Raw genomic sequence first — 24,667 nt, 5'->3', positions numbered from 1 at the left:
ATTCCTACATTTTATTGAGAATAAAATCCCTCTTTTATTGATCTGCACAGGGTGTTTTTAATCAGATGACGCTGCCGTCTTTGCTGTCTAAGTGTAATTTTCTTTTTGGGGAAGGTCTATTATTTTGTACCACGGAAATGAGTGGATGCTTCTTAATTAGCATGCATGCTTTGAGAATGAAAGAAGCAAGACAACTTAAGCTTTTTTTAATGCCATCACATTAGTGTGCTAGTTGTGTGGAGTGTTTGTTAAAGACCTGTTAAAAAGCATTTGAGTTGAACAGATGCTTGCACTTATAGAAAATATGCATGAAAAATTCTAAGTGAAATATCATCCAAACATTGCTTAGCTTTTCTGAATCTTGATCTAAAACAATTTTATTTGGTGAAATAAGGGATAGATGTGTTTCTAATATCTGTTTGTGGCAGACAATTGAAGTGATTAATTTGAACTTTGTTTAGATTAACTATGGTTATTGACTGCTTTTTTAAATCACATGCTTGTATATTTAAAGTACTTTGTTGACCTTTAATCATTATCTTTTATCTTTCAGTCCATCTAATGGAGGTCATGACTGTCCAGGGGTGAACTATGAGTACCAGCTGTGTAACATTGATGATTGCCCCAAACACTTCGAGGACTTTAGAGCTCAGCAATGTCAACATCGCAACTCCCACTTTGAATACCAGAACACTAAACACCACTGGCTTCCCTATGAACACCCAGACGGTGAGTTCATCAGATTTTTCAAAGCAGTGTAATTTGAGGAAATATATTGATATAATAGTTTGTTCTGGGTCCACAAGTTCGATTGGCCGAGTGACATTCCAAAAGTACTGGCATATTGCAAAAGTGTCTGACAACTTTTTCAGCAGCCTTGTTCTGTTTTTTTAATTCAGATTTTTAAAATGTCTTTGTAAAAGCGATATAAGCCATGAACCAAACCAATCAGTGCGAGATGAACCACAACTTTACCCACTTTCCTCAGTGTGTGCGGCTCAAGAAACCGTCCAAGCCTTTAGAATGTCCTCACACATGAGATGACAAAGTGTAATTTTAAAGGCTTTTGTCAAACTTTGCACTTACTGGAGTCGCTTCATGTGCGTGCCCATTGCCATTTATCTCTGTAACCCACAAAAGGAAAGGCCCACATAGTTCAAAACTAAAGCCAGTAAGAAATGTCACTGACAGGCATTACACTTCAAAACACATCTTTGAGCATGTATTATAATATAGATACTTATTTGGGTGATTTTGGAAGCATCTATGGTTTCAACAGCATTTTTTTTTTCAAAAAATGTTTTAGGGACACAGTAAAACATTTAGGGACTGGTGAGGTGCGGTCTTTTAAGACTGCAATGCTGCTGTATCACAAAACAGCATACATATGCAATAATATACAAGCAGGAGTGCAATGCAGCTCTGTATCAGCATAGTTGTGATTTCAGCCACGTGCCGCAGGTAATCAGCCATGCTGATATAGAGCCATAAGTAGGGATGCACGATATATCGGCAACATATAGTTATCGGCCGATAAATGATTATTTTTGATGTTATCGTTATCGGTCTGATAAGGAAATTTGACCGATATAGTCAAGCCGATAGATAATGTATTATTTCCTTCAGCTGAGACAGACGCGCTGTCCACCATGATGGGTTTTGAATTGCTCTAAATATGATTGAAATCACTTCGAAAAGGAAAATACAGTTATGTGCAACATGTGCAGCGCAAGTCTAACATATAATAAAATGATAATGAGAATACGGCTGTAAAAGAGTGTTTCAGCGCGTTTGTTGAGGGAAGAGTGCGCCCACGGAGTTACACCTTCATGACAAGCACAGTCAAATTCGCTTGTGCATTCACAGCCTTTTGTGCCATTGTAAGTTGTAATTAGGGGTTCAAGCATGAAATGCTGAAACCCTATTGTAATTGTAAGGATTCGTAAAACGCATTGTGCAGGCCAAACCGTAAGGCCTAGAGACTTGAAACCTGGCCAGATGGTAGGCCTCAACTTGGGGACAACCTATCAGAGTATGACGAATGGCCCATAGGTGGCGCTACAGCAACCAAAAGTTCAAAATTGCTCATAACTCTTAGACCGATTGTCCCAGGATCAAGTGTCTTATATAGTTGGAATCCGTGGCTCAAGTCGGACAAAATGGCTATCTCTGATTTGCTCGCCCTTCAGGTGCCAATTTCGAGTAAATAGCATTTTTTTTAAAAACATATTTTTGCTGACTTCTCCTAGGTTTTTGGCCCGATTGGAACCAAACCACTGCAAGACTATTCTCTAGAGTCGGACAATCAATAATCATCCAAAAAATTCAAAATTTCAATTAACGGTCGATAAGGGGAACCAAAATCTTTGATGGCACCAGGGCCTTTTTTACTAAAATGGTTATAAATTGTGAACGGAAAGAGATTTTTTTGCTAAATTTGGGATACATCTTCGTGAGCTCATTCTGAGATCACTTGAAAAAAATCGCAACGATTGGCCACTAGGTGGCACTATAAAACGGTTATAACTTGTGAAAGGAAAGGGATATTTTCGCAAAACTTGGGACACATGTTCATGAGCTCATTCTGAGGTCACGTGAAAAAAATCATGACAATTGGACACTTGGTGGCGCTATAAAATGGTTATAACTTGTGAACGGAAAGAGATATTTTCGCTAAACTTGGGACACATGTTCATAAGCTCAATCTGAGTTGACATGAAAAGAATCGTGACAATTGGCCACTTGGTGGCGCTATAACAGTGAAAGAAATCATGAAAATAGCTATAAGCGCACCCAACCGTTAGTCTACTGAAAATTGGCATGCAGTGTCTTTGTCCAGGGTGCCATGATAGTCTATGAGAACATTGGTGTATCTCAAAAAACTCTGTATACGTCATTGGCACAATACCTTGAAGGAGCCTTAGAAGTTTCAAGCCCGTGTTTTTTTCACAGGAGTGACCTCCTAAGAATCCTTGCCGAGTCCAACAATACCAAACATGCCAGGTTTTGCCTTATGGTTTTTGTAAGTGTCATTTAGAGCTTTAAAAAATTGTGGTTATCTTCAAAGCTGTTAGTCTGATCGAGACAACAACAAAAAAACAAAGGAAATTTGTAAACATAGGTAAATAGCTAAACAATAACGCCAAAATGTTAAAATTATGATAGGAACTGACAAAAAAATAAATTAAATCCAATCAATTTCACCCATGGATCATTTTGATGCTCTCACATGTTTGAAACGAACAATGATGGATTGTGATGAAATTTGTTCTGAATTGGGACTGACGAATCCCCGTCCATACTGTCAATGACCGTTCGCAAAGACCCGCCCACTTTAGTTACTGTTGCTATGTCTGACAAGCGACGCCACTCTCACACCACACCAAGTTCTCACGCATTGAAAAATACATTGCGGATCAGAGAAAAGACTGCGTGCTGACAGACAAGTACTTTTGATATGAAACAAAGTCTCACCTTTCAAATGTAGTCAATTTTTAGAGACATTTAAACAATAAATACCATTTTGTGACTCTTTAATGTGTCTGATAGATTGCTGTAGACTCGAGGCTCAGTTAAAGCTGCTTGTGAACCGATCATCTCTTCCTTCTAGTTGATTTATATCATTAAAATAAACATGAATGAACATAAAAAGAATGTTGTTTTAAAGTGCTAAGACGTCAGTACACTTTGTTTTTCAAATGTAATTCCTCCTATGTTAATCTACTAACTTTCCTGACTGCTTTGTTGGACAAAATGGCGGATTATGATTAGTCAGATCGCCTGTCAATCAAACTCCCTCCACATATATACAGTATGGGCACACTTTGAGTACTACTAATAAAAGTGGTGGAGATCAGGCAAGACTATAAGAAGACTCAGGCAAAATGTGCTATAACTGTAAAAACGCTTTAAAACCATATATTTCCTATGGTAAACTGCCTGTATAGGCTGTAAATTGACTTTTTCATCAATGATGGCAGTTGTTAAATGCTTGCTAAATAAAACTTGATGTCTTTTGATGCTTGTGTGCTTAAAGGCCTTAACTGCTTGAACCCCGATAAATGCTGCTTGCAGCTTTAATATTATATTTATTATTCTGTGTATATAATCTCATATAAGATGCGTTTGGTTGAGTTAATTAACGATGCAGTAAAGCACTTCATTGTACCGGTCTTTAGCTTTAGCTTTAGCTTAATAACTACTGGGACTGTCCTATACATAACACTGTAATGAGAATATTTTTGTTATAAAACGTAGTGAATTCTCTGGGTTTAGTTGTTGTGTTGTTGTGTTTTGGGAAGCATCCACAACGCATTCTGACCAGCACATTCAAGTTCACTTGTGCATTCGCGTCATTTTAAGCATATGTAAGTCGTAATATTACGTTTTTGTAGTATAAACATCTGATTAATGTCATATAGGATGCGTTTCGTTACGTCAATAACCTGCAGTGCTTCATTGTACCGGTGATCATCTTCAGTTTCAACGCGCGCTCTAAAACAGAGCATCCACAGGAGTTATAGGCCTTCACCTATGCGTGATTTTGTGCTAATATAAGTTGTAATATTATATTTATTTTGTATAAATATCTGATTGTTCTCATATATGATGCGTTTAGTTGTTAATTACCTTTCAAGCGCTTCAGTTTACGGTTGTTCGTTCATTCTCTCCAGCTTCAGCGCACGCTCTCAAACAGCAACATTATTTAATAGACTAGACTAATATTAAAGATGTTTACTATTACTGTAATATTAAACATATTTTTTTCAAAAACATAGAAGCGTTATTTTTAATAACTAGCACTTTTATTGTTCATCATTTCCATCAACACTGCGGTTTGATTAAAACCATTTCCTTATTGTCCGTGCGGAGGCTATTTCATACATGGCTCTTGCATTCTGATTCTTTATTATGCAGCCTAAGCAATGCTGTTCAATAACTTGTTTGCATTATTTAGGTATATTATTTAAATTTTTTTAGGCAATAGAATTTTTGGTAACATTTTACAAATAAGATCGCATTTGTTAATGCATTAACTAACACGAACACACAGAGAACAATAAACTTTGTTAATGTTAGTAATGAAATGTTTGTGTTAACAGTCCATTCACAGTGCATTACCTAATGTTAACAGACACAACTTTGGATCTGAAAATGTTGAGATTAACATGCACTAAGATGAATAAATCCTGTTGAAGGATTGTTCATTCATTGTTGGTGAACTAATGCTAACAAAAATGAAACCTTATTGTAAAGTGTTACCATTTTTTTTTTAATAAAGTAAGTTGGCCATAGGAGTGTAACATTTATTTGAAAAGGTAAGGAATCTTACACTGGTTCAAATAGGCTACTGTACTGTATAGGTTTGATTTATGTTGAAGTGTTTGGGACATGGCTTTTAATTGTGAGCCTTTTGTTTTTGTAATCAGGCTCTCAAAGTTTATTAAAATTTGTATTTAGATTTATCGGCCAATATATCGGTTATCGGCTTTCAAATATAAAGAATTATCGGTTATCGGTATCGGCCAAAATGTTCATATCGGTGCATCCCTAGCCATAAGCTGAATACCGCATATGACGCTTTTCCACTGCATGATACAGCCTTTAAAACTATATTCAGTGACACAGCAACAGTAGAATTCCTAATATTATAGTGGGTTTTCTTATTTGCCACTCACTGGGAGAAATACTGCCTGTCTAGATTTTGCAGAGACAAGCGGTGAACTGTCCCAGTGCTAATACTGGTGGAATATCAGGATTCCTGGATCAGATATATACTGTATATGCACAAGCAGACAAAACTGAATTAAGAGTTACTTTATAAAAATATTAGATACACTTAATGTGTGACAAAAAACACCTTCACAGATAGACTTTGAAAGTTCTATATTGTCAAACTAAACAACAGCATCCCTAACGCATTATCACTTTATGAACATCTGATTATCAAATATATATTTACAACACTTTCATTGTTTTTCCTTACATTGTACATTCATTATATTTTCATTATACAAACCTTATGCAACGCTTAATAACAGATCAGTAGTCCATGAAAATTCAAGTATAAAGTATATGAATATAAATGTATGAAAAAGAGTATATGAATAAAACTTCCATGACTTTTTATGATAATTTATTTCAAAGTGTGAAATACATTTTCTGAGACATTTTATAGTATTGTGGTCTGTATGCTTGTGTTACAAATCCTACTAAGATGAAGTAGGATTTTGCTCATGCATATTAATTAAGTTTCGTCTGCATTATTCAGCTGTAGAATTAATCCCACAGAATCCCACTATTGTGAATGCATGCTTCATAATTATTTATTAGGTTACTTGATCAGACGCTCACACAAGGTTTCCTAATAATCAAGTGTAGCGTTAGTTCTGGCAGGTCACATCAGTCAAGCTCGCATCAGCTGACTCTCAGCTGATCTACGCCTACCTATAGGAATACAACTCCTATCTCAACATCCCTATATATAAGATCCATTCAGTATTGTCAGCAGCTTTACCGCTGTCACGGTTGGTGTGGCTGTTATAAACCGCACGACTCAGGAGATACACAAACAGTCTTTTAATTGAAGAATAAAAAAACTAGGAGACACGTAGGAGATAACTTGTTCAGAAAAACTGAACAAACCACAATACCTTTACCGCATTTCAATAACATCAACGCAAGACAAAGAACAGACTGAAATTCAGGGCATTTATACATGGCAAACAGAGAACTAATGAAACTAATTAACTACACACAGCTGAACAGAACTAAACTAATGAGGGTAACCAAGGAAACACAGGAGTGGTGGGAAAATGAACAAAGGAACATGTGACACGGAAATAAGATGACAACACAAACAGACCAGCATTGCTCAGGAGCTAATTAAACGGCAAATTTGGCAGGCAAAACTGCCTCATCTTATCAGGGTATCAGCAACACATGTTGCTTAAGGTTTATCTAGTTGTTTTCAGTAACATGCATGTTGCTAGACTCATGCAATCATATTGGCTGTTCCCTGATAAAGCGGAACAAGATGCTGCACAAAGCGCATATGGGAACGTCTTTATCGTGACCAGCTGTGAATAGTATGTTTAACACATCAATGAAATTGACCCGGAGGTATTATAGCCTTGGTAGGTGACGTCACCTGCGCACCTGCTTTTGACACTTCCTGTTGAGGGGATGTTAGATGTCCTGGATGATAACAGGATTTAAACACAACGTCTAACATTTCACTGGAAACCACTGCCCCCTGAATCACCAGAGGCGGCGGGATGGAGTGGTTTTGTGAGGGTAATGGGACGATGCGAGCAAATGTTTGACGGGCCCCATCCCGCGGGGGCACCAGACTGGGCGCTAGACCATCAGGACTTCTTCTTTTTATTGATTATAGTCCTGAGGTCTGCCCTGGGAGGTTGCTGAGGGCGACGAGCCAGCCCCCTGTCTTCACGAGGGGAAGCACGACTCGCCACACTCTGCTTTTTCACCTCCCTGACTCTTGAAGGACCAGGGAGAGGTTGGGTGGCCGATGGCCCCTCCCCTTGAGTGCAGCGAGGAAGAAACTGAACAAACGCTTCCTCATATTTTTTACTTCTCTAAATCTGGCAACCACAGAGTTGACTGAATCACCAAACAGACCAGAGGGGGAGATCAAAGCATCAAGAAGAAAAACTTATATATATATATATATATATAATTTATATAAAATAATATATAATTGCGATATATATATATATATATATATATATATATATATATATATATATATATATATGAACTAAAATATATATATATATATATATTAGGGCTGTCAATTTCGATTAATTAATCTGAGGAAAAATAACGCGTTAAAAAAAATAACGCATATTTATCCATTCTGCATTGGACTTTGACCCTGAGCTGTAAAATGAAGGAGGGAGATGAGAACGCGCTGCCTGGATCATCGATTGGAACATTTACGTAGCCTATATAGAAACGGCCTGATGGAAGTGCTGATAAAAATAAAGTCGTCTGCGATGTCCTGCAATGTCCACTATCCTACCCAAGAGCCATATACACGCCATAAAGTGAGTATCATATGCACGCGAAAAACTGCATAGCATATACATTCCACGACACTGCACACTTGTACTATTGATACACATTCTCAACAGGGAGCGCGCACTCTTAAAGGCATCCTTACACAGCCGAGTTAAGGCGGCTCTAAAGCGGCTCTGTGTCTGCTCAAAATTCTGTGTAAAGATGCAATGCCGCATTAAAGCAGACTTAAAATATGGCGGGTCTGATCCACCTCGGCCCCTAGTATCAAAGGCGATGCTGAAACGGCTTTGATTCAGTGTAAATGAATGCGAACTTGTGCCGCCTTAAACTACCCCATTGTCATGACAACCGCCTGTCAGCGTCAGCTCACGCAGCGCGAGAATCAAGAAGCAGGAGACAAACCATCTAGGAATTAAGGTAAAAGATTCCTGTACTCACATTTAAATTGAAGGGAATTGGGAATTGAAGATAGGAATTATATTCATTTTGCGGAGAGGTGTAAGACAACCTGCATGTTTTAATTTTTATTAGTTTAGATTGTGTAGCCCGTTTCGTTTGCGAGCAGCATCAGCCTCAGCTTGTCAAAAATACCCTTTTGTGGTGGTGGTGATAGTAGGCCTAGGCTAAATGTTTAAACTAACATTGTGATGCTTGAAGTGTTTTATAGCTATGGATTTTATTATAGGCAAGACAAATCCAGTGTTGATTTGAGAGGATAAATTGATCAAACATGCCATTGTAATGTAATTTCCATTACGGATTTGCGCAAAACTTGTGCAATATTTTGTAAAAGTCGATAAAAAAATATTGCGAAATGACAGCGTTTCCATTAACTTCTTAACCCGCAGCGGTTCGTGGGCGGGGGGGTTGACGGAAGTGGGGGGGTGTGTACTTTTATTTACTTTTGTTTTATACAAAATATTCAATCAATTATCACAAACTATGCATCATTTGAAAGCTAAAACACTCAAGATTCATGTTCTGAACTTGTTTTTGCAATAAATACACCAGAGAGGAAAGGGTTAAATGAAATGCTAAAGGACCGTCCATGTAAACATTAGCATAATATCAGCGTTACTCATCTTTCATCTCCTGTCGTTCAGATCAGATCGGACGAATCCAATAAACACCCGCATACATCTCTGTGTAAGAGTCCATTCTTCAAAATGCATCCCACTTTTTAATCCAAAACAACGAAAAAATAGGGAAAAAACTAAAAATCCTCCGTTGTTTGCAAGAGAGTTTTGAGTTAGCGTGATCAATCATGTCCATTTTCAATGAAATATCGATTCTATTCCGTGTCTGGCAAACTCCCCCTGCTAGAATAGCTTCTCCCATGTATTTTAAACCCTCCCCCGTCTCTCTCCTTCAATCAGAGACTCTTCTGGGATGCATCATATAGAGGAAGTGCCTTACAGGCTTGGTGAGCTGTCAATCATTGCGCCCATGGTTTTCGTTGGATAAAGGCACTCGGTGCCCAGCCAATGCCTTTCCAACAAAGGTTTGATTGATGGACTTAGTAACCAATCAAAAGGCATTATCTTGCGCAGTTTGCGTAAGTAGGCTTTGGTGAATACTGTTTGCGCGCTGGCTGCGCGTTCTCCATGGCGCAACTGCAGTGGAGCGCGCAGTCTCTCACTGACGCTTCCCATCAGCTAAATGAGTTTTTTATACTTTGTAATCTCTGTAAATAGTTGCTTTAGTTTTTCAGTAACTGTTTATCCATTATAATTAGTAGTATATTGCAGTTTATTGCAGATTTATTTGAATGAAAAACTACTCTTTACAATAGCAAATGTTCTGAAATAAATGGCCTTTTTGAAATGACGCCTAGACTTTTCTTGACATAAAAGCTCACAGAAGCTACATTACTGAGAGAATCATCCTCATATTTGAATCATGACATGATTAGACATTCAGTTTTATATTTAAGTTATTTTCAGGCTCTTAACATTAAATTATAATATTTTTTTCCCTAAGTGAAAACAAAAAACAAAAAACGTGAGTCACTTACATGTATATTTACATGTATATTACTCTGTTCCCATATTACTTTGAGTTATTATGACTCTTGGGTAGCAATATTTCAAGTGTCTAGTTTAAAATAAGACCAGGTTTATGAATATAGACCATAGGGTTTAAGAGCTGCAGACATTTTCATTTGGGTATATCGTTTTCAAAGAATTCCTAAAAAATGGGGCGCTTGTTAAGAGGTAACAGATGTTATGCGACTAAAACAATTTTTTTCCTCTTGTGATAAATCATTCCAAAAATCATGCTACGTATATTGTTAGGTTTATGTATATCCCAGCCACCGCACGGCATTATTATTAATGGAAAGAGACGTGTGTGTTATCTAAGCACTTATGGCAAGGAAAGCACCTTATACTTGAGCGGCACATATGAGGTGTTATTATAAATTGTGGTATTTTATGTTCTATTGTTTTTTATTAGCTTAATAAAGAACTCCTCTTCTGTCCAAACATACCATCATCTGTAAAGAATGATCGACTTTTACATATGCTAGGTTATTATATACAGAGACGAGCGAAAAGTTTGCATTTACATGGTGGTAACTCAAAGGTTTTTTTTACCACTTCGTTATTATGGCTTGAAATTTTGTTTGTTGGAAATGTAAACTGAATTTAGAAATGCTTTTGAAATGAAAAACTTTGTGTTTAATAAACAAAATATATTTTTGAAATGAAGACAGCATTTGGAGTGGAGTGCAAAATGATCCGTTCCCTGAATCCACGGCCTTTGTTGTTATTGAGTGTACACAAATAAAAGTAGACAGTTTACTGTTTATAATTATGTCTTGCACTTATATGAATGGCTAAAAAATGATGGATAGGTCTCTTTAATGATTATGTAGACCCAGGAGAGAGATAGCTCACGAGCGTCTCTTCCACCTGGGGCATTTTCGAATTTGATTTAGTCATGTGTTCTTAGTTCAGTTCTGTCATTGGTTCATTGTCTTGATTGTTCACAGGTGTGTCTTGTTTAGTCAATAGTCTTTGTGTATTTAAAACCTCATGTTTGCCATGTGTCCTTGTCGAGTATTGTTTCCTGTAAACCACTGTTGGTGAGTTCTCTGCTTCAAAGGGCGTTTTCACACCTGAAAGTCCGCACCAAGGTCCAAACCGCAGTTCATGTTTTGATACTTTTTAGATATTCGGTTAGTTTTGGTTCGGTTTCACATTGCAATTATGTGAGCGGACTAAAGAACTTTACATGACGCACTTGCGTCCACTCGTCATCATCTCTGTGGGCGGCATCTGGACATTGATTGATTTGTAAACGGACGTGCGTCTGACGTCAGCGTCTTTGACAAGTTGAGTGAACGGACGCATATCGTCGTTGCCACTATTGAACAGTGCGCATTGCTTGACTATTTCTTTATTCGTTACGTTTAAAAGTGGAAATTTCAAGCTTTATATACACATATTTCTCAAGTTTGTGAGGCAAGTAGCCTGCTGAGTTTCGGTTTATTTGAGACCCGCTCCAGTTCATGTGTAAAGCATGTGATCGCTCCCGTGATTATTGTCTGCTATAGACTATTTGCTTCTTATTTATTAAATCCAGGCAATTATCTGATTAAACGTTGAATAAAATTAAGATACAATTTATACAAAACGAAATTCCCATTAAAGAAATGCTTTCTAAGCAAAATCATACAAAATTTCGTTCAAAATTATTTCTGACTTTCTGTCTACTGACATATTGCGCATATTTTCACTTTTCATAATCAATGTAGCCTAGATTGAATTTAAAAATAACGTTATAATATTTAAACATAAACAGGAACTTCCTGTAAATGGTCTGAAAGTCTGAACCATACAGAAAATGCTTTCACACTAGAAACGACCGGAACCTTCGTTCAGTTTGATCCGGACCAAGACTACCTCTTTTCGTCGGACGAAATTTCGTCTGTTTGGTCCGGACCGTGGTACGGGGGAGGTTTCACACCTGCAATTTTGATTTGGACCAAACTGAAAAGTCTGAAAATCCGGACCAAACAAGGTAGGTGTGAAAATGCCCTTAGTCAAGTCTGCTTCTAAGTCAAGTCTGCTCAACTTCAAGTCATCGTCTGTTTTCAAGTCATGTCCTATTCTTTGTTTTGTTCACTTTTTGTTTTCTCAATAAAACTGAACTTGGGTTCACTTCAACTTGCCTCCTGTGGACTATACGTTACAGAATACTCGACCAACCAAAATGAACCCAGCAGTTTGCCATCTCCTGCGCCTCCACCAGGGCCAGCGTCCCATTGAGGATTATGTTGTGGACTTTTGTGAAATGTGTGATTTAGTTGGTTTTAATGACGTGACACTAAAATACATTTTTAGAAATGGGTTAAACAAGCCCTTGCACTCTGGCCTAACAGGGGGAAAAATCCACTTTTGCCGGGCCCAATATATTGACCATGCCCTTCTGCTGAGTGGCTCTGCATTTACTGTGGGAACGGCGGAGGAGGAACCACACAGAGTGCCTCAATGCCACCACTGTCATGTCTGGATTAGTTCACGTCATGCCTGCCACACCTGATCTCGTTCACGTCATGCCTGCCCTGCCACAGCCTGTCCATGTCCAGAGCCAAGCGGTGCCTCCTGTCCACGTCCAGAGTCCAGCGGCGTCTCCTGTCCACGTCCAGAGTCCAGCGGCGTCTCCTGTCCACGTCCAGAGTCCAGCGGCGTCTCCTGTCCACGTCCAGAGTCCAGCGGCATCTCCTGTCCACGTCCAGAGTCCAGCGGCGTCTCCAGACCCTGACCAGCACCCAGAAATGGCTCCAGGTCATGACCCCATAGCTCCACCCAAGAAAAAAAAAAGGGCACGATGACTGCCTGTACTGCCATGGCCCCATGAACTGCTTGAGCCTCGATGGCTCCCTGGAGCTCTCCACGACCCAGGTCTGGCCACGCTCCATGGTCCAGGTCCGCCCGCGCTCCATTGTCCGGTTTGCCCATGCAGCCCATCTATGCCCTGCCTGGGTCCATGTCCTCTTCCCCTGCACGGGCCTGGAACCCCATTCCCTCCCCCAAGACCACTCTCCTGGACTTTTGTTTGTTTAGTGTGGTTTTGTTGGGCGTCGGGAGCTACCCATAGAGGGGGGGATCTGTCACGGTGTGTTTGGGTTTTGTTAAATGTTCATGCTTCCTGTTTGTCACCCCAAACTACCGACAAAAAGAGCCCAGTGAGCCGGTGTAGAGGTTAAGTCTCTTGGCAGAGCAGATATACTCTATATTTCGATGATCAGTCCAGACAATAAACGGAATGGAGGCTCCCTCCAGCCAATGGCGCCAGTCCTCCTAGGCCAGCCAAATGGCTAGGAGTTCCCGATTACCCATGTCATAGTTGCGTTCAGCAGACGAGAGCCGATGCGAGAAAAAAGTGCACGGGTGAACCTTATGATCAAGGGCGGAGCACTGCGAGAGCACAGCTCCCACCCCGACATCAGACGCGTCCAGCTCAACGATAAATTGGCTCTCTGTATCTGGCGAAATCAGAATGGGAGCGGACATGGACAGTCTCTTAAGATGCTCAAAAGTGCACTGAGCAGCCTCAGACCAGACATAATGGGACTCAGCAAACGTAAGAGCAGTCAGGGTTTCAGTCAGACTGTCAGACAGATTTCAGTCAGATTTCAGTCAGACTGAAATTACGAATAAAACGACAATAAAAGTTTGCAACCCCCAAAAAGCACTGAAGTGCCGAGCGAGACTCAGGAACGGGCAAGTCAGTGACTGCCTGAAACTTGGAGGGGTCCATGCTTATGCCCTCTGCAGACATGACCGAACAAAGGAAGGTAACTGACTGGACATGGAACGCGCATTTCTCGGCTTTGACATAGAGACTATTCTCTAATAATCGCTGTAATACACGACGCACGTGTTGGGTGTATACCTGGAGAGATCCAAAACGTCATCCAGGTACGGTTAGGAGTTCCCGATTACCCATGTCATAGTTGTGTTCAGCAGACGAGAGCCGATGCAAGAAAAAAGTTGAGCATGTCTCTCAACACATCGTTTATGAGCGCTTGAAAAACGGCTGGGGCGTTTACTAGCCGAACGGTAAAACCCGGTATTCAAAAGGCTGCGTTCGACAGCCCATGTTTCATCAAAAAAAAATTCCCTCTGCCCCGGAGTCAATAAGGGCAGAACAGCCGACAGAAGAGGTACCCCAGCGAAGAATGGCCAAAATCATGGTGCGAGACTTGAAGGATGGTGATAGAGGAGTTGTGCTCGCCAATACTCCCCGATCTACTGGCCAGCTGTCTCTTTTGCTGAACATGTGGCAGCAAAATGTCCAGTGCCACCTCAGTAAAGCACAACCTCTCCCAGATGCGGTGTTGACATTCAGCGGAGGAAAGACAGAAACGGTCAAACACTTTCCCACTTTCCACTTTCTCCTCCTTTAATAAAGTGTATTGATTACAGCAATCAGCCCCTGCCTCCCAGACTGCCGCTCCCCAATCCCGGGCTCGTGAGAAGGGACACCACATACACAACCTTGGCGTGGTCCGCTGCATACGTAACGGGCTGAAGGGAAAACACCACCTCACACTGGGTAAGAAATGCCCGGCACTCTGTAGGCTCACCAGAAAAACAGGGAGGATTGTTAATGAGAGGCTCGGCCGCATGTCGTGTCCCAGGAGATGAGGGCTGATATTGACGCAGGTGGTGTAGCTGGCCGGTCAGATCCGTCACCTGGGCAGTGAGTGCATCCACGGCATGCTTGGCGGCAGCATATTCCTCGGCATGTCTGCCCAGCATAGCTCCCTGCAGCTCGACCGCTGAGTAGATGGTCGTCTCATTCGCTGGGTCCATCGTGGTCAGGTTATTCTGTCACAATGCAGAAAGGACCTAAAGGCGAACGCTGGTTTCAGTTATTTATTGAACAGCTGGGAAAAGGACAAAATAGGCTGCCTGCCGGTCACCGGCCGTCTAGGCGGACGCAGAACAGGAGAAGGAAACTTAAAGGGACCAGACATCAAACAGGCGGGGTGCCTGGTGCTGTCAGAGAGTGCACACTGGAAACTGCTTCACTTGGCAGACACGGAAGTGCAGAAGAGCAGACTTGTAGGCAGATGGTGAAACTCTCGTCTGCCACACACACAGGACGCTACAGGACTATATGAGCAGACAATGACAAGGCGTAAGTAGCAGACATGAATGAACAGACAATAACCCGACAAAGACGAGAGAAGAACATGCGAGCAAATTAGCAATGTGATCAGGGAAAAGGAGGAGCAGGCGTGAAATGGGTGCAGAGCGCGACCGCTAATTAAGATAGCAGACAGCTGTGCGAGAGCGCAAGAGCAGTACAGAGAGAATGAAAACGAGGAATCAAACTAAACTCCTGACATGTACAGCTATCATCAGCTGTTCATCTATTTTGGTTGAGCTTTCAATGATACGGAAAGGGTGAAGCTGATGTGACAAGCAGGTCTTGTCATATGACGTGCGGTGTGCTTGAGGCGTTCTGAAAAGTTGAGATTTTTTCATTTAACGCGCCTGGAAAAAACGAGCATTGCGACCACGTCACTCTCAAACGCGCGTCTACATTTATAATAACGAACTTGAGTGTGACGCAGCATGATCTGTAGTGTGCAGTGCGCCTTAATCTACTACTACTACTATGGCCGTTCATGTCGAGTGCGACGAACTGCTTCCCGTTTTGAGCTTCTCTCTTCCAGAAATGACTTAGGTGAATTCAGGACAGGATAACGACCAAAAAAGGAGGGATGATATATCAGGTCCAGCCAGGTGATTCAAATTCAAACTTTCACTGCAGCAAAACAGAGTATTAAAGGGGTGATGAATTTAGATATCAACTTTCCCTTGAGCCTTTGATATATAAAAGTTAATTGTGATATAAGAATATCCTGTAAATTTCTGAGCTCAAAACTTCCTTGTTAGTTAATTGACACCAGGCCCAGAAAATGCTCATTCTCAGAATATGTTGATCCTTGACGTCATCGTATGATGAAACCCCACCTCAACAGATAAATATGTACACCTGCTTCTTTAGCCCCGCCCACCGACTCGTAGACCTAAACGGATCGCGCTACCGAGCAATAAACATGCCGAAGAGAGTAATATATTGCGCTGTCTGGTTGTGGAAGAACACAGTCCCTGCATAAGCTTCTTTCAGATTCTGATATTAGGAATGAGTGGTTGAACTTTATTTTTAATGAATCAGACTCAGACATGTATGGGCCAGTGCTCGCAAAGCCCAACGTCCCAGGGCCATGTGTTTTTCAGTCAGGCTACCAAAACGTAATCCCGGCCTGCCGACGGGCTATCTTAAATAGTGAAATAACATTCCTTTCTTGATGTACGTTGTTCACTCTCTTGCGCGCGATATCACTCTGGTTGCCGTTCCCACATGTACTGACAGGGGAGCACATGTACACTCCGCTTCGCGTCGTGACCGCATAACCACCTCGGGTGTGCATTATTTTTCTAATAATTCAAAGGCAAATTATTCAATACATAATTTATGCAAAGATATAGTGCCCACAAATATTGGCAATAAAGCCAGCTTCCAAAAAAATTATTTGTGTAAGGAAATATTGTTTCAAAATCGTGATAAAATTGAAATAGCAATATTGATTAAAAAAAATTTGTTTTGGTCCATATTTCAGCGGATCCACGTTTACCTATAGGAATACGACACCAATCCCTATATTTAAGGCACCGATATACTTATAGCTAATTTGAAGAACGAACTGATGTGTTACGGGTGTGCTCAGGCAGGTAGACAAGGAGAGGCAGAGGAGTATCTCAAAGGTTGTTTACTCAGGGTAACAACAGAACACATACAGGGATCATATCATGGAACAGGATAACAGGTAGTATAACGGTGACCGGACAAAGACAGTGTGAACAAGAGGAACTTAAATACAAACACAGATGACTGACTAACGAGGGGCACAGGTGATACAGATGATAACAAACTACACACAGCTGAACAGAACTAGACTAACGAGGGTAACAGAAAGTGGCGGGAAAGAGAACAAAGGAACATGTGACAAATGCAAACAACACGACAGAAACACAGATATGTAACATTACGCCCCCCTCCCAGTAGGCGCGTCCTCGCGCCGTAGAAGTCCAAATGGGGAGGGAGGGTGGGCACCCTGGAGTCCTAGGGGCGGGAGCACTGGGGTCTGACTGGCTGGAGGGCCTCCAGGGTGGAGCCGTGGGCGGCCATGGCGGGTCAGGAGCCGTGGGCGGAGCAGGAGACCTGGGCGGGTCTGGAGCCGTTGTACGCCCAAGCGGGACAGGAGTCTTTGGGCGCCTTGGCAGAACCAGAGCCCCACCCACATGTGTGCCACCCACAGATACATAGATAGCCCCCCCCAATTTTCTTTGGGAAATTCAGGGGTGGAATGGAGGGCTCGTGGAATGGGACGGGCTTGTGGGCTGGAGCCATCCTGTGAGGTGGAGTGGGCTCATGGAAGGCTGGAACGGGCTCGTGGAAGCCTGGGGCGGCCTCGTGGAAGGCTGGGGCGGCCTCGTTGAAGGCTGGAGCGGCCTCGTTGAAGGCTGGAGCTGCCTCGTTGAAGGCTGGAGCGGGCTCGTGGAAGCCTGGAGCGGGCTCGTGGAAGGCTGGAGCTGGCTCGTGGAAGGCTGGAGCGGAGTCCAGGAGTGCTGGAGCGGAGTCCATGAGGGCTGGAGCGGAGTCCAGGAGTGCTGGAGCGGTGTCCAGGAGGGCTGGAGAGGTGTCCAGGAGGGCTGGACGGCTGGAGCGGTGTCCAGGAGGGCTGGAGCGGAGTCCAGGAGCCACGGAACGGGCACAAGAGAGTCTGGAGCGGAATCCAGGAGACACGGAGCGGCCTCGTGGAAGACTGGAGCGGGCTCTGGCGTTGCAGGTGACGCCCAGAAATCAATGCAGTCCCTTGCTGGCTCTTCACTGGGTATGGTCATCTCGGCAGGGATAGTCCCAGTGGAATGGCATGTGGAGGGCTCTGGTATCAGGTGAGCTGGAAAGTCGGACGGTTTGCGGGGATGAACTGGATGATGCTTGGAGACATTCATATTTACAGGATCAACAAAGAAATCAGAACCCTTTAACTCAAGGGCATAATTAATACAGTCTGCAACAGACTGATCACAAATCTTAGGGGACAACATCAGAAAAAAACAGATCATCATCCAGCCCATTCCGGAAACAAGCATTGACCATAAGATCTTTCCAGCTCACCATGTGGGAATACTCGAGAAATTCCTCCACAAACCACTCCAGCTGACGACCACCCTGCCGGATGCTCAGGAGGTGCTCTTCAGCCATCTTCTGTTTGGGTCCGGTCATCTGTTACGGGTGTGCTCAGGCAGGTAGACAAGGAGAGGCAGAGGAGTATCTCAAAGGTTATTTACTCAGGGTAACAACAGAAACACATACAGGGATCATATCATGGAACAGGATAACAGGTAGTATAATGGTGACCGGACAAAGACAGTGTGAACAAGAGGAACTTAAATACAAACACAGATGACTGACTAACGAGGGGCACAGGTGATACAGATGATAACGAACTACACACAGCTGAACAGAATTAGACTAACGAGGGTAACAGAAAGTGGCGGGAAAGAGAACAAAGGAACGTGACAAATGCAAACAACACGACTTAGAGGGACTTCGGCTGTAGATGGAGGAGCTGAACACGCAGCAACATCGAAAGCTTGAGTTCTGATAAGACTGGGTAAAGGGAATTCAAGTCTCTGATTCATTGCTTCAGTAGATGGTGGTAATGCTCAATTTGGGATTGCGAGCCGCCAATAAAAAACGAAGAAGAAGAAGAAGCAAACAACACGACAGAAACACAGATATGTAACATGATGTGACATGATTTCGAAAACGAAGTTCATTTTAGAAGTTCGAAACAGCTTGCCAAAGCAAACTTTCCAGAAAAGTTTGCACCAGCTACTAAACACCTTCGTACTACCATTGGTACATGGCAATTACGTAATACTGTAAGTAATACAGCGTGACTGTGTGGAGGCTCCACTCTCTTTCACGTGAAAACCTTTTCTGGTTTATTTGGCCTGTTCAGTCCGTCGTGGTCAGACGTCCGCAAGTGAAAACATGAACGGTAACACTTTACAATAAGGTTTCATTAGTTAACATTAGTTAATGTACATGAACTAACCATGAGCAGTACACTTGTTACTGTATTTGTTCATCTTTGTTAACATTAGTTAATATAAATACAGCTGTGCGTGGTTTGTTCATGTTAGTTCACAGTGCATTAACTAATGTTAACAAGATTTTAATAATGCATTAGTAAATGTTGAATGCATTAGTAAATGTTGAAATTTACATTGACAAAGATAAATAAATGCTTTATAAGTGCAGTTCATTATTAGTTCATGTTATCTAATTAACCTTATTGTAAAGTGTTACCACATGAACACACTGGAGAGATGCTTTATAGTAGAAAATGAAGTTGTACTTATGATGAAACGATACACAGACAGTGTTTTTCATGTTTAAAATGGTAACGCTGCTTGTTTTTAAGCAATCAATTGTATAAAGTGATATACTGTATAAATAAGCATGACATGACTACTGGAGTGCTGTAGAGCTTGTGTAAACATCCACTTTACTATGATCTGAAGCTTTTCTTATGCTTTATTAAAATGCTTGCTGTTTTCTCAGTTTTGTTGTGTGTTTATTTTGTTATTGAGAGGAAAGCATGCAGTACATATTTACATATTCATCTAAACTTCACCCTCAGCAGATTGGGTGGCGTCAGATGTTCGATAACAGTATATAACGAATTTTGAGTATATCGGGACCTTTATCGCATTGCTCAGGAGCTAATTACCAACCTCCATCTTCAGCTCTTCCTCTCGTCCAGTCAGAACTTGGCCTTCTGATATTCCTCTTTGAGTCAGACTAATTTTTCTTGAATCATGTTGTACATTAAATAATTATAGAGTGAATAATATCAGCAATACATTTATGTTGGTTCTGTTCTGTTTGCTGTAAGAGGCGTTATTTCCACTCCCCCTGCTCTTATGCATGCTAGAGTTCTTGCCCAGAACAAAACCATACCACCAATGCAAACTTTATGTTATCGTCAATCATCTTTGACGATAGTGGTCCTGACAGAATTGTCTACATTACCTTGTTAATATTCAGACACTATATGGCACTATTATGTCATTGTATTACATTACTATGTGGTGAATTGAATTGTGTCGCCCTCATGTTGTTCTGAGCCTGACGTGACATGAGGGTGACTAAATAATCACTTTTAGGTAAACTATCCCTTTAAAAAGTAAACTTCTGTGGTCTTTTTCTGTTGACATGGATGGAACCCAGCAGCCAGTTGCAATGTGAAACCTAATTTATTAAGTTATTCTTGTATTTTATACAAGTTCAAGAGTTCAGTCGGTTGTCAGACCTGTGCTTTTGCTTGAATATTATATTACACTATTCTTTATGCATGATATACCAGTTTTACTGGTTAACCCTTTATGGTACAGTGTTGCCATATGGCAACAATTAATTTCTACTAATTTTCCTGTTATTAAAAAAAAAAAAAGAAGAAAAAAAACTATGGGAATTAAAAAGGCAGGCCTTAAGGTAGCCAATGATGTGCTGTTTTTAAGTCAAATGACATTTGAATGGCCCTTCAAAACTCTCTTTTCCACTGTCACACTCACACGGAAGACACCTGTTGAAGTGCTCCAGAAATTGCTCTAACAACCTCATTTATAAACATCTATTCTCAAGGGGGATTTTTTACAGCGTCTTTGATAAGTAAATTAGATATTTTTATTCACAAATCAACTTTGTCTAACAAAGTTTTACTGTAAATTGAGAAAATATCAATGTTTCCATATGACAACACTGTACCACTATGGAAAAATTGGTATGTTGTCATTTTGGCAACGCTGTACCACAGTGGAATTGCAGTAATGTATTCCCCCATTGGGATTTTTTTTTATAGATAGTAGCATCAACAATATGATTGCAGTTATTTATTCATTCATTCATTCAGAAAATTAATACAGCAATATTTTTCGGAAAGGGCAATAGGAAGAGGGCAGAGTTAGCTCTTCCATGTGATGAGAGTGAGGATGAGTTAGCCAAATTATAGGGAACGATAGGGATTAAATGATAGGGATCTACTTCTTTTTGGTTTCCATGAGTCCCAATTATATAAATCTATTAATTTCTAAAATAAATGTGCATTTAAATAGAAGATAAAATCATAAATGTATTTTTTTAAACAACTTTTTTGACCATTTTCCAACGTTACACCCCCCCCCCCCCCTTTTTTTTTCAAAAATCTCTTTTTTTTTGTATGACTGAAGCTATTTCTTGCGATAAAAACTTATTTGAAAAAATGTTTCATGGCTAGAACATAATGTGTCCCATAGAGGGTTAAATATTATTGATTTCTCATAACTGAATTTTATTTTAATAGACTTTGTATTTATGTATGTAATGTAATTTGTGGTCTTTCTTATTAAATAATATTTCTTCATGTCTTTCGATGTTGTCAGCCAACAAAAGGTGTCACCTTTATTGCCAGTCGAAAGAAACAGGTGACGTGGCTTACATGAAGCAGCTGGTGCATGATGGGACAAGGTGCTCTTACAAAGACCCATACAGCATCTGTGTGCGTGGAGAGTGTGTGGTAAGCGTTTGAATTTCATTATGCATAAAAGGATTTCACTGTTGTGTACTTACTTTTGCAGTTATTAGAACCGGTGCTAGTGTGCTAAAACTTAAGTAGCACAGATTGAAATAAATATGATTATTGTTGTTTTTCTCAGTAAGATCTGAATAATATAATATCATTCACATAACTGCCTCAACAATTATCTGCTTCAAACAGAAGTGAATCTATTTGAAATAGTTCATGCCATGAACTTTGCAAACATTAGAAAATCCAGCCACTAGATTATCTTCTGAGTCACATTATAATGAACCAGTCTGGTATTGATTGATTGATTGATTGATTGATTGATTGATTGATTGATTGATTGATTGATTGATTGATTGATTTATTGATTGATTGATTGATTGATGAATAATAAAATCTTGTGTACTCTGACTCCCAGAGGTTGTGTAGAATCCAGCCAAGAATGAACCTAGCTTTTCTCCAGCTCTTGCCAGTTTAATTCACATCAGATTGGCCGTGAACAGTCCTTGTGCATTTAATGGCCATGCTATTTTAGGCTGAGGCTCACCTTCAAAATCACTATATTATTCTCTTTAACTCTCGTCTGTAATATATGACACAACACTTCTTCGCCATTGATGGAATTTTCCATAAAAATGTTCATGCCGCTATTACGCATCTTCGGAAAGAAGATCAGAATCTCCAGATCAAAACACAGGTGAAAAAAAAGCAGAAACAAGTGATGGAAGCATTGATTATGCATATGTAAAATCACGCAAAACATTATACATCAGACATTAAACAGCATATAGATCTAATCTGCCTAATATTACCAAATTAAATGTTGACCCAGGAAGAGCTACAGGACTGTGCAAGTTTCGGGGGTGGCATCTATGCTTTGATCATTGGTTTGAATTCGATCTGGATGTAGTCTCTAACAAAAATGCAATTTTTTTCTCAATGTAGCTTTTTTTACATTTAAGTGTTTTGTTTTAAAAAGAATGCATGAAGCTAGAATAAAATTTTGTTTGTTGTTGTTGTTGTTGTTGTTTAAAAGCAGAGGTTATGTTCTTCCTTTTGAAACATTGCATGTTCAGATATTTGTGCAGCATAATATTCTGGGGGCCATGAAAGCTCTGTAAAAAATTACCAAAAAGGCTGGCATTGGCTGGCAACTATTTTTAAAAACGCTGGCGGAGAAAGAGTTAAAAACGATTGTCTATTAGTCCATTGGCTTGTCATTTTCTCCCATCACAGACATGTAAGTGAGGCCAATTACAAACTTATTGTACACTTCTGAATAAGTAAAGATTTGTCTTAACATATACTAATTTTAAATTTTAAGACAAATCTATCTTACAATTGTTTTTATTATTTGTGAGTTGGCTCTGTGATATGTTGCTGAGTAAGGACTGCTTACAGTCCAGTGTGTATAGGATGAGTGCCACTTCACAATGAATGTTGTTTGAAGAATGGATCTCTCTGGATGGGGTTGATAGAAGTTAATTGATTTTTGTAGATGGGCAATGAATAGTGTTTAGCTTTTGGGAGAAAGTGATTGATAGTGTGTCAGCTAGTGTACAGAGGCTTTAGGATTTATTTGCAGATATCTAGCACAAAAGTTTTGTTCAACAAACTGCTGCAGTATCTCATATTTGTCAATGTCAGTTGTACTTTCAAAAGAAAAAGACCCATTCTTTGGTGACACTTTTTAAGGATTATGCTTCTGTGGCCAAAATAGCAACATTAGAAATACTCCATCAAAAGCTCTATCTAGACAATATCAAACATGGCAGTATCCATAAAACCGTGAAGTTTTACAATGATTGACAGTGCATAATTAAATAAAGGAGTCCAATCAAGGTGTGAGTTTAACCATTAGATATTTTAAATAACCAAAATTGTGCTGCTGTGGTAGGCCTATAACATTTCAGTTTTACAGAATGTGAAGTCTCGGTTAAAAAAATTCCCACGTTTTAGATCAGGCCAGAAATGTTTGTAATAACGATCCCGGGAGCCGCCATCATTGGGGAATATAAACAGCGAACAGAATTTTTTTAAGCTAGATTCTATTCTGTGGGATCTCCTTCCTTATAATGGCTGTCGTCAATAGCAACGCATAATGCATAAATAATAATAACTTGGTGTAAATATAATCTCTAATATTATCTCTGTAAATATATTCTCAAGCAATATTCTCATCAGTGTTCTATCAGACACATTTAAATCTAGCATATTTTGTGTATGAGCCCAAACAGTATCCTAGTGAATTAATGCATAGCCGATCCATATTTTCATATTTTACAGTTTATTTTATTAAATATCAAAAATCCAAAAGGTGTGCATATAGGCCTACCTGACACCTAGATGAACACTTTACAGCTGGTTTTATGACTGTAAGTCATTTTCTTTAAATGCTATTGAAGTTAGAAATGTGTATACAAATCTTGTATGTAACTTTAGAGACGGTCCCTAAATTCGCGAATCTCGAACGTCAAGCCAACTTTATGCCAGTCATATCAGATGCGCTGTGGTTCTGCTGTGTTTGTTTGAAACTATTTTGGCTGCTGAAATAGAACAAAAACAGTCAATCACTGTATGATGAATGAATCTCCTGTGTACATTGCACGTTTTGAGCGCAGATTTCAGTGAGAACGCTCTCTGAACAAAACTCTGGCTAATCTGAACGCCTCTGATTATTAGAAACACGTGTGGTTGGTTATAATGCGCAACACAATTATAACGGATGGCTTTTGAGAAGACTCAAGTTCAACCGCCAAAGTGGCTAGTGTGAATGGTAGTAATAACAGACGTAGTTTTGGTATTGAGGTCAAAGTCTACTTGCCTTACGTTTGCAGATGTTAAGTGTTTCCCCCTATTACAGCGACTTTCTTCTGGCATGTTCTGCAGACAGGGTGACCATCTTCGATTAAGTTTCCCTCAGGACTTTTGTAAAAGCCAAAATATGACCACACCTCAGAT

The 24,667-nt window shown here is 40.3% G+C and overlaps 1 protein-coding gene across 1 annotated transcript in view; it reads left to right on the top strand.

Annotated features, from left to right (window-relative positions):
- adamts3 (ADAM metallopeptidase with thrombospondin type 1 motif, 3) overlaps positions 1 to 24,667 on the top strand; it is a 213,401-nt gene that overhangs the window by 114,321 nt on the left and 74,413 nt on the right. Inside the window, exons 13-14 of the mRNA XM_079815070.1 lie at positions 554 to 729; positions 21,564 to 21,697. Of these exons, the coding sequence (XP_079671196.1) occupies positions 554 to 729; positions 21,564 to 21,697 (310 nt within the window). The remainder of the gene's footprint in view (positions 1 to 553; positions 730 to 21,563; positions 21,698 to 24,667) is intronic.

The sequence above is a fragment of the Gobio gobio genome (assembly GCF_949357685.1).
Source record: "Gobio gobio genome assembly, chromosome: 4".
NCBI lineage: Eukaryota > Metazoa > Chordata > Actinopteri > Cypriniformes > Gobionidae > Gobio > Gobio gobio.
The sequence above is the reverse complement of the archived record's forward strand: the minus strand, read 5'-3'. Positions and strand labels throughout refer to the sequence as shown.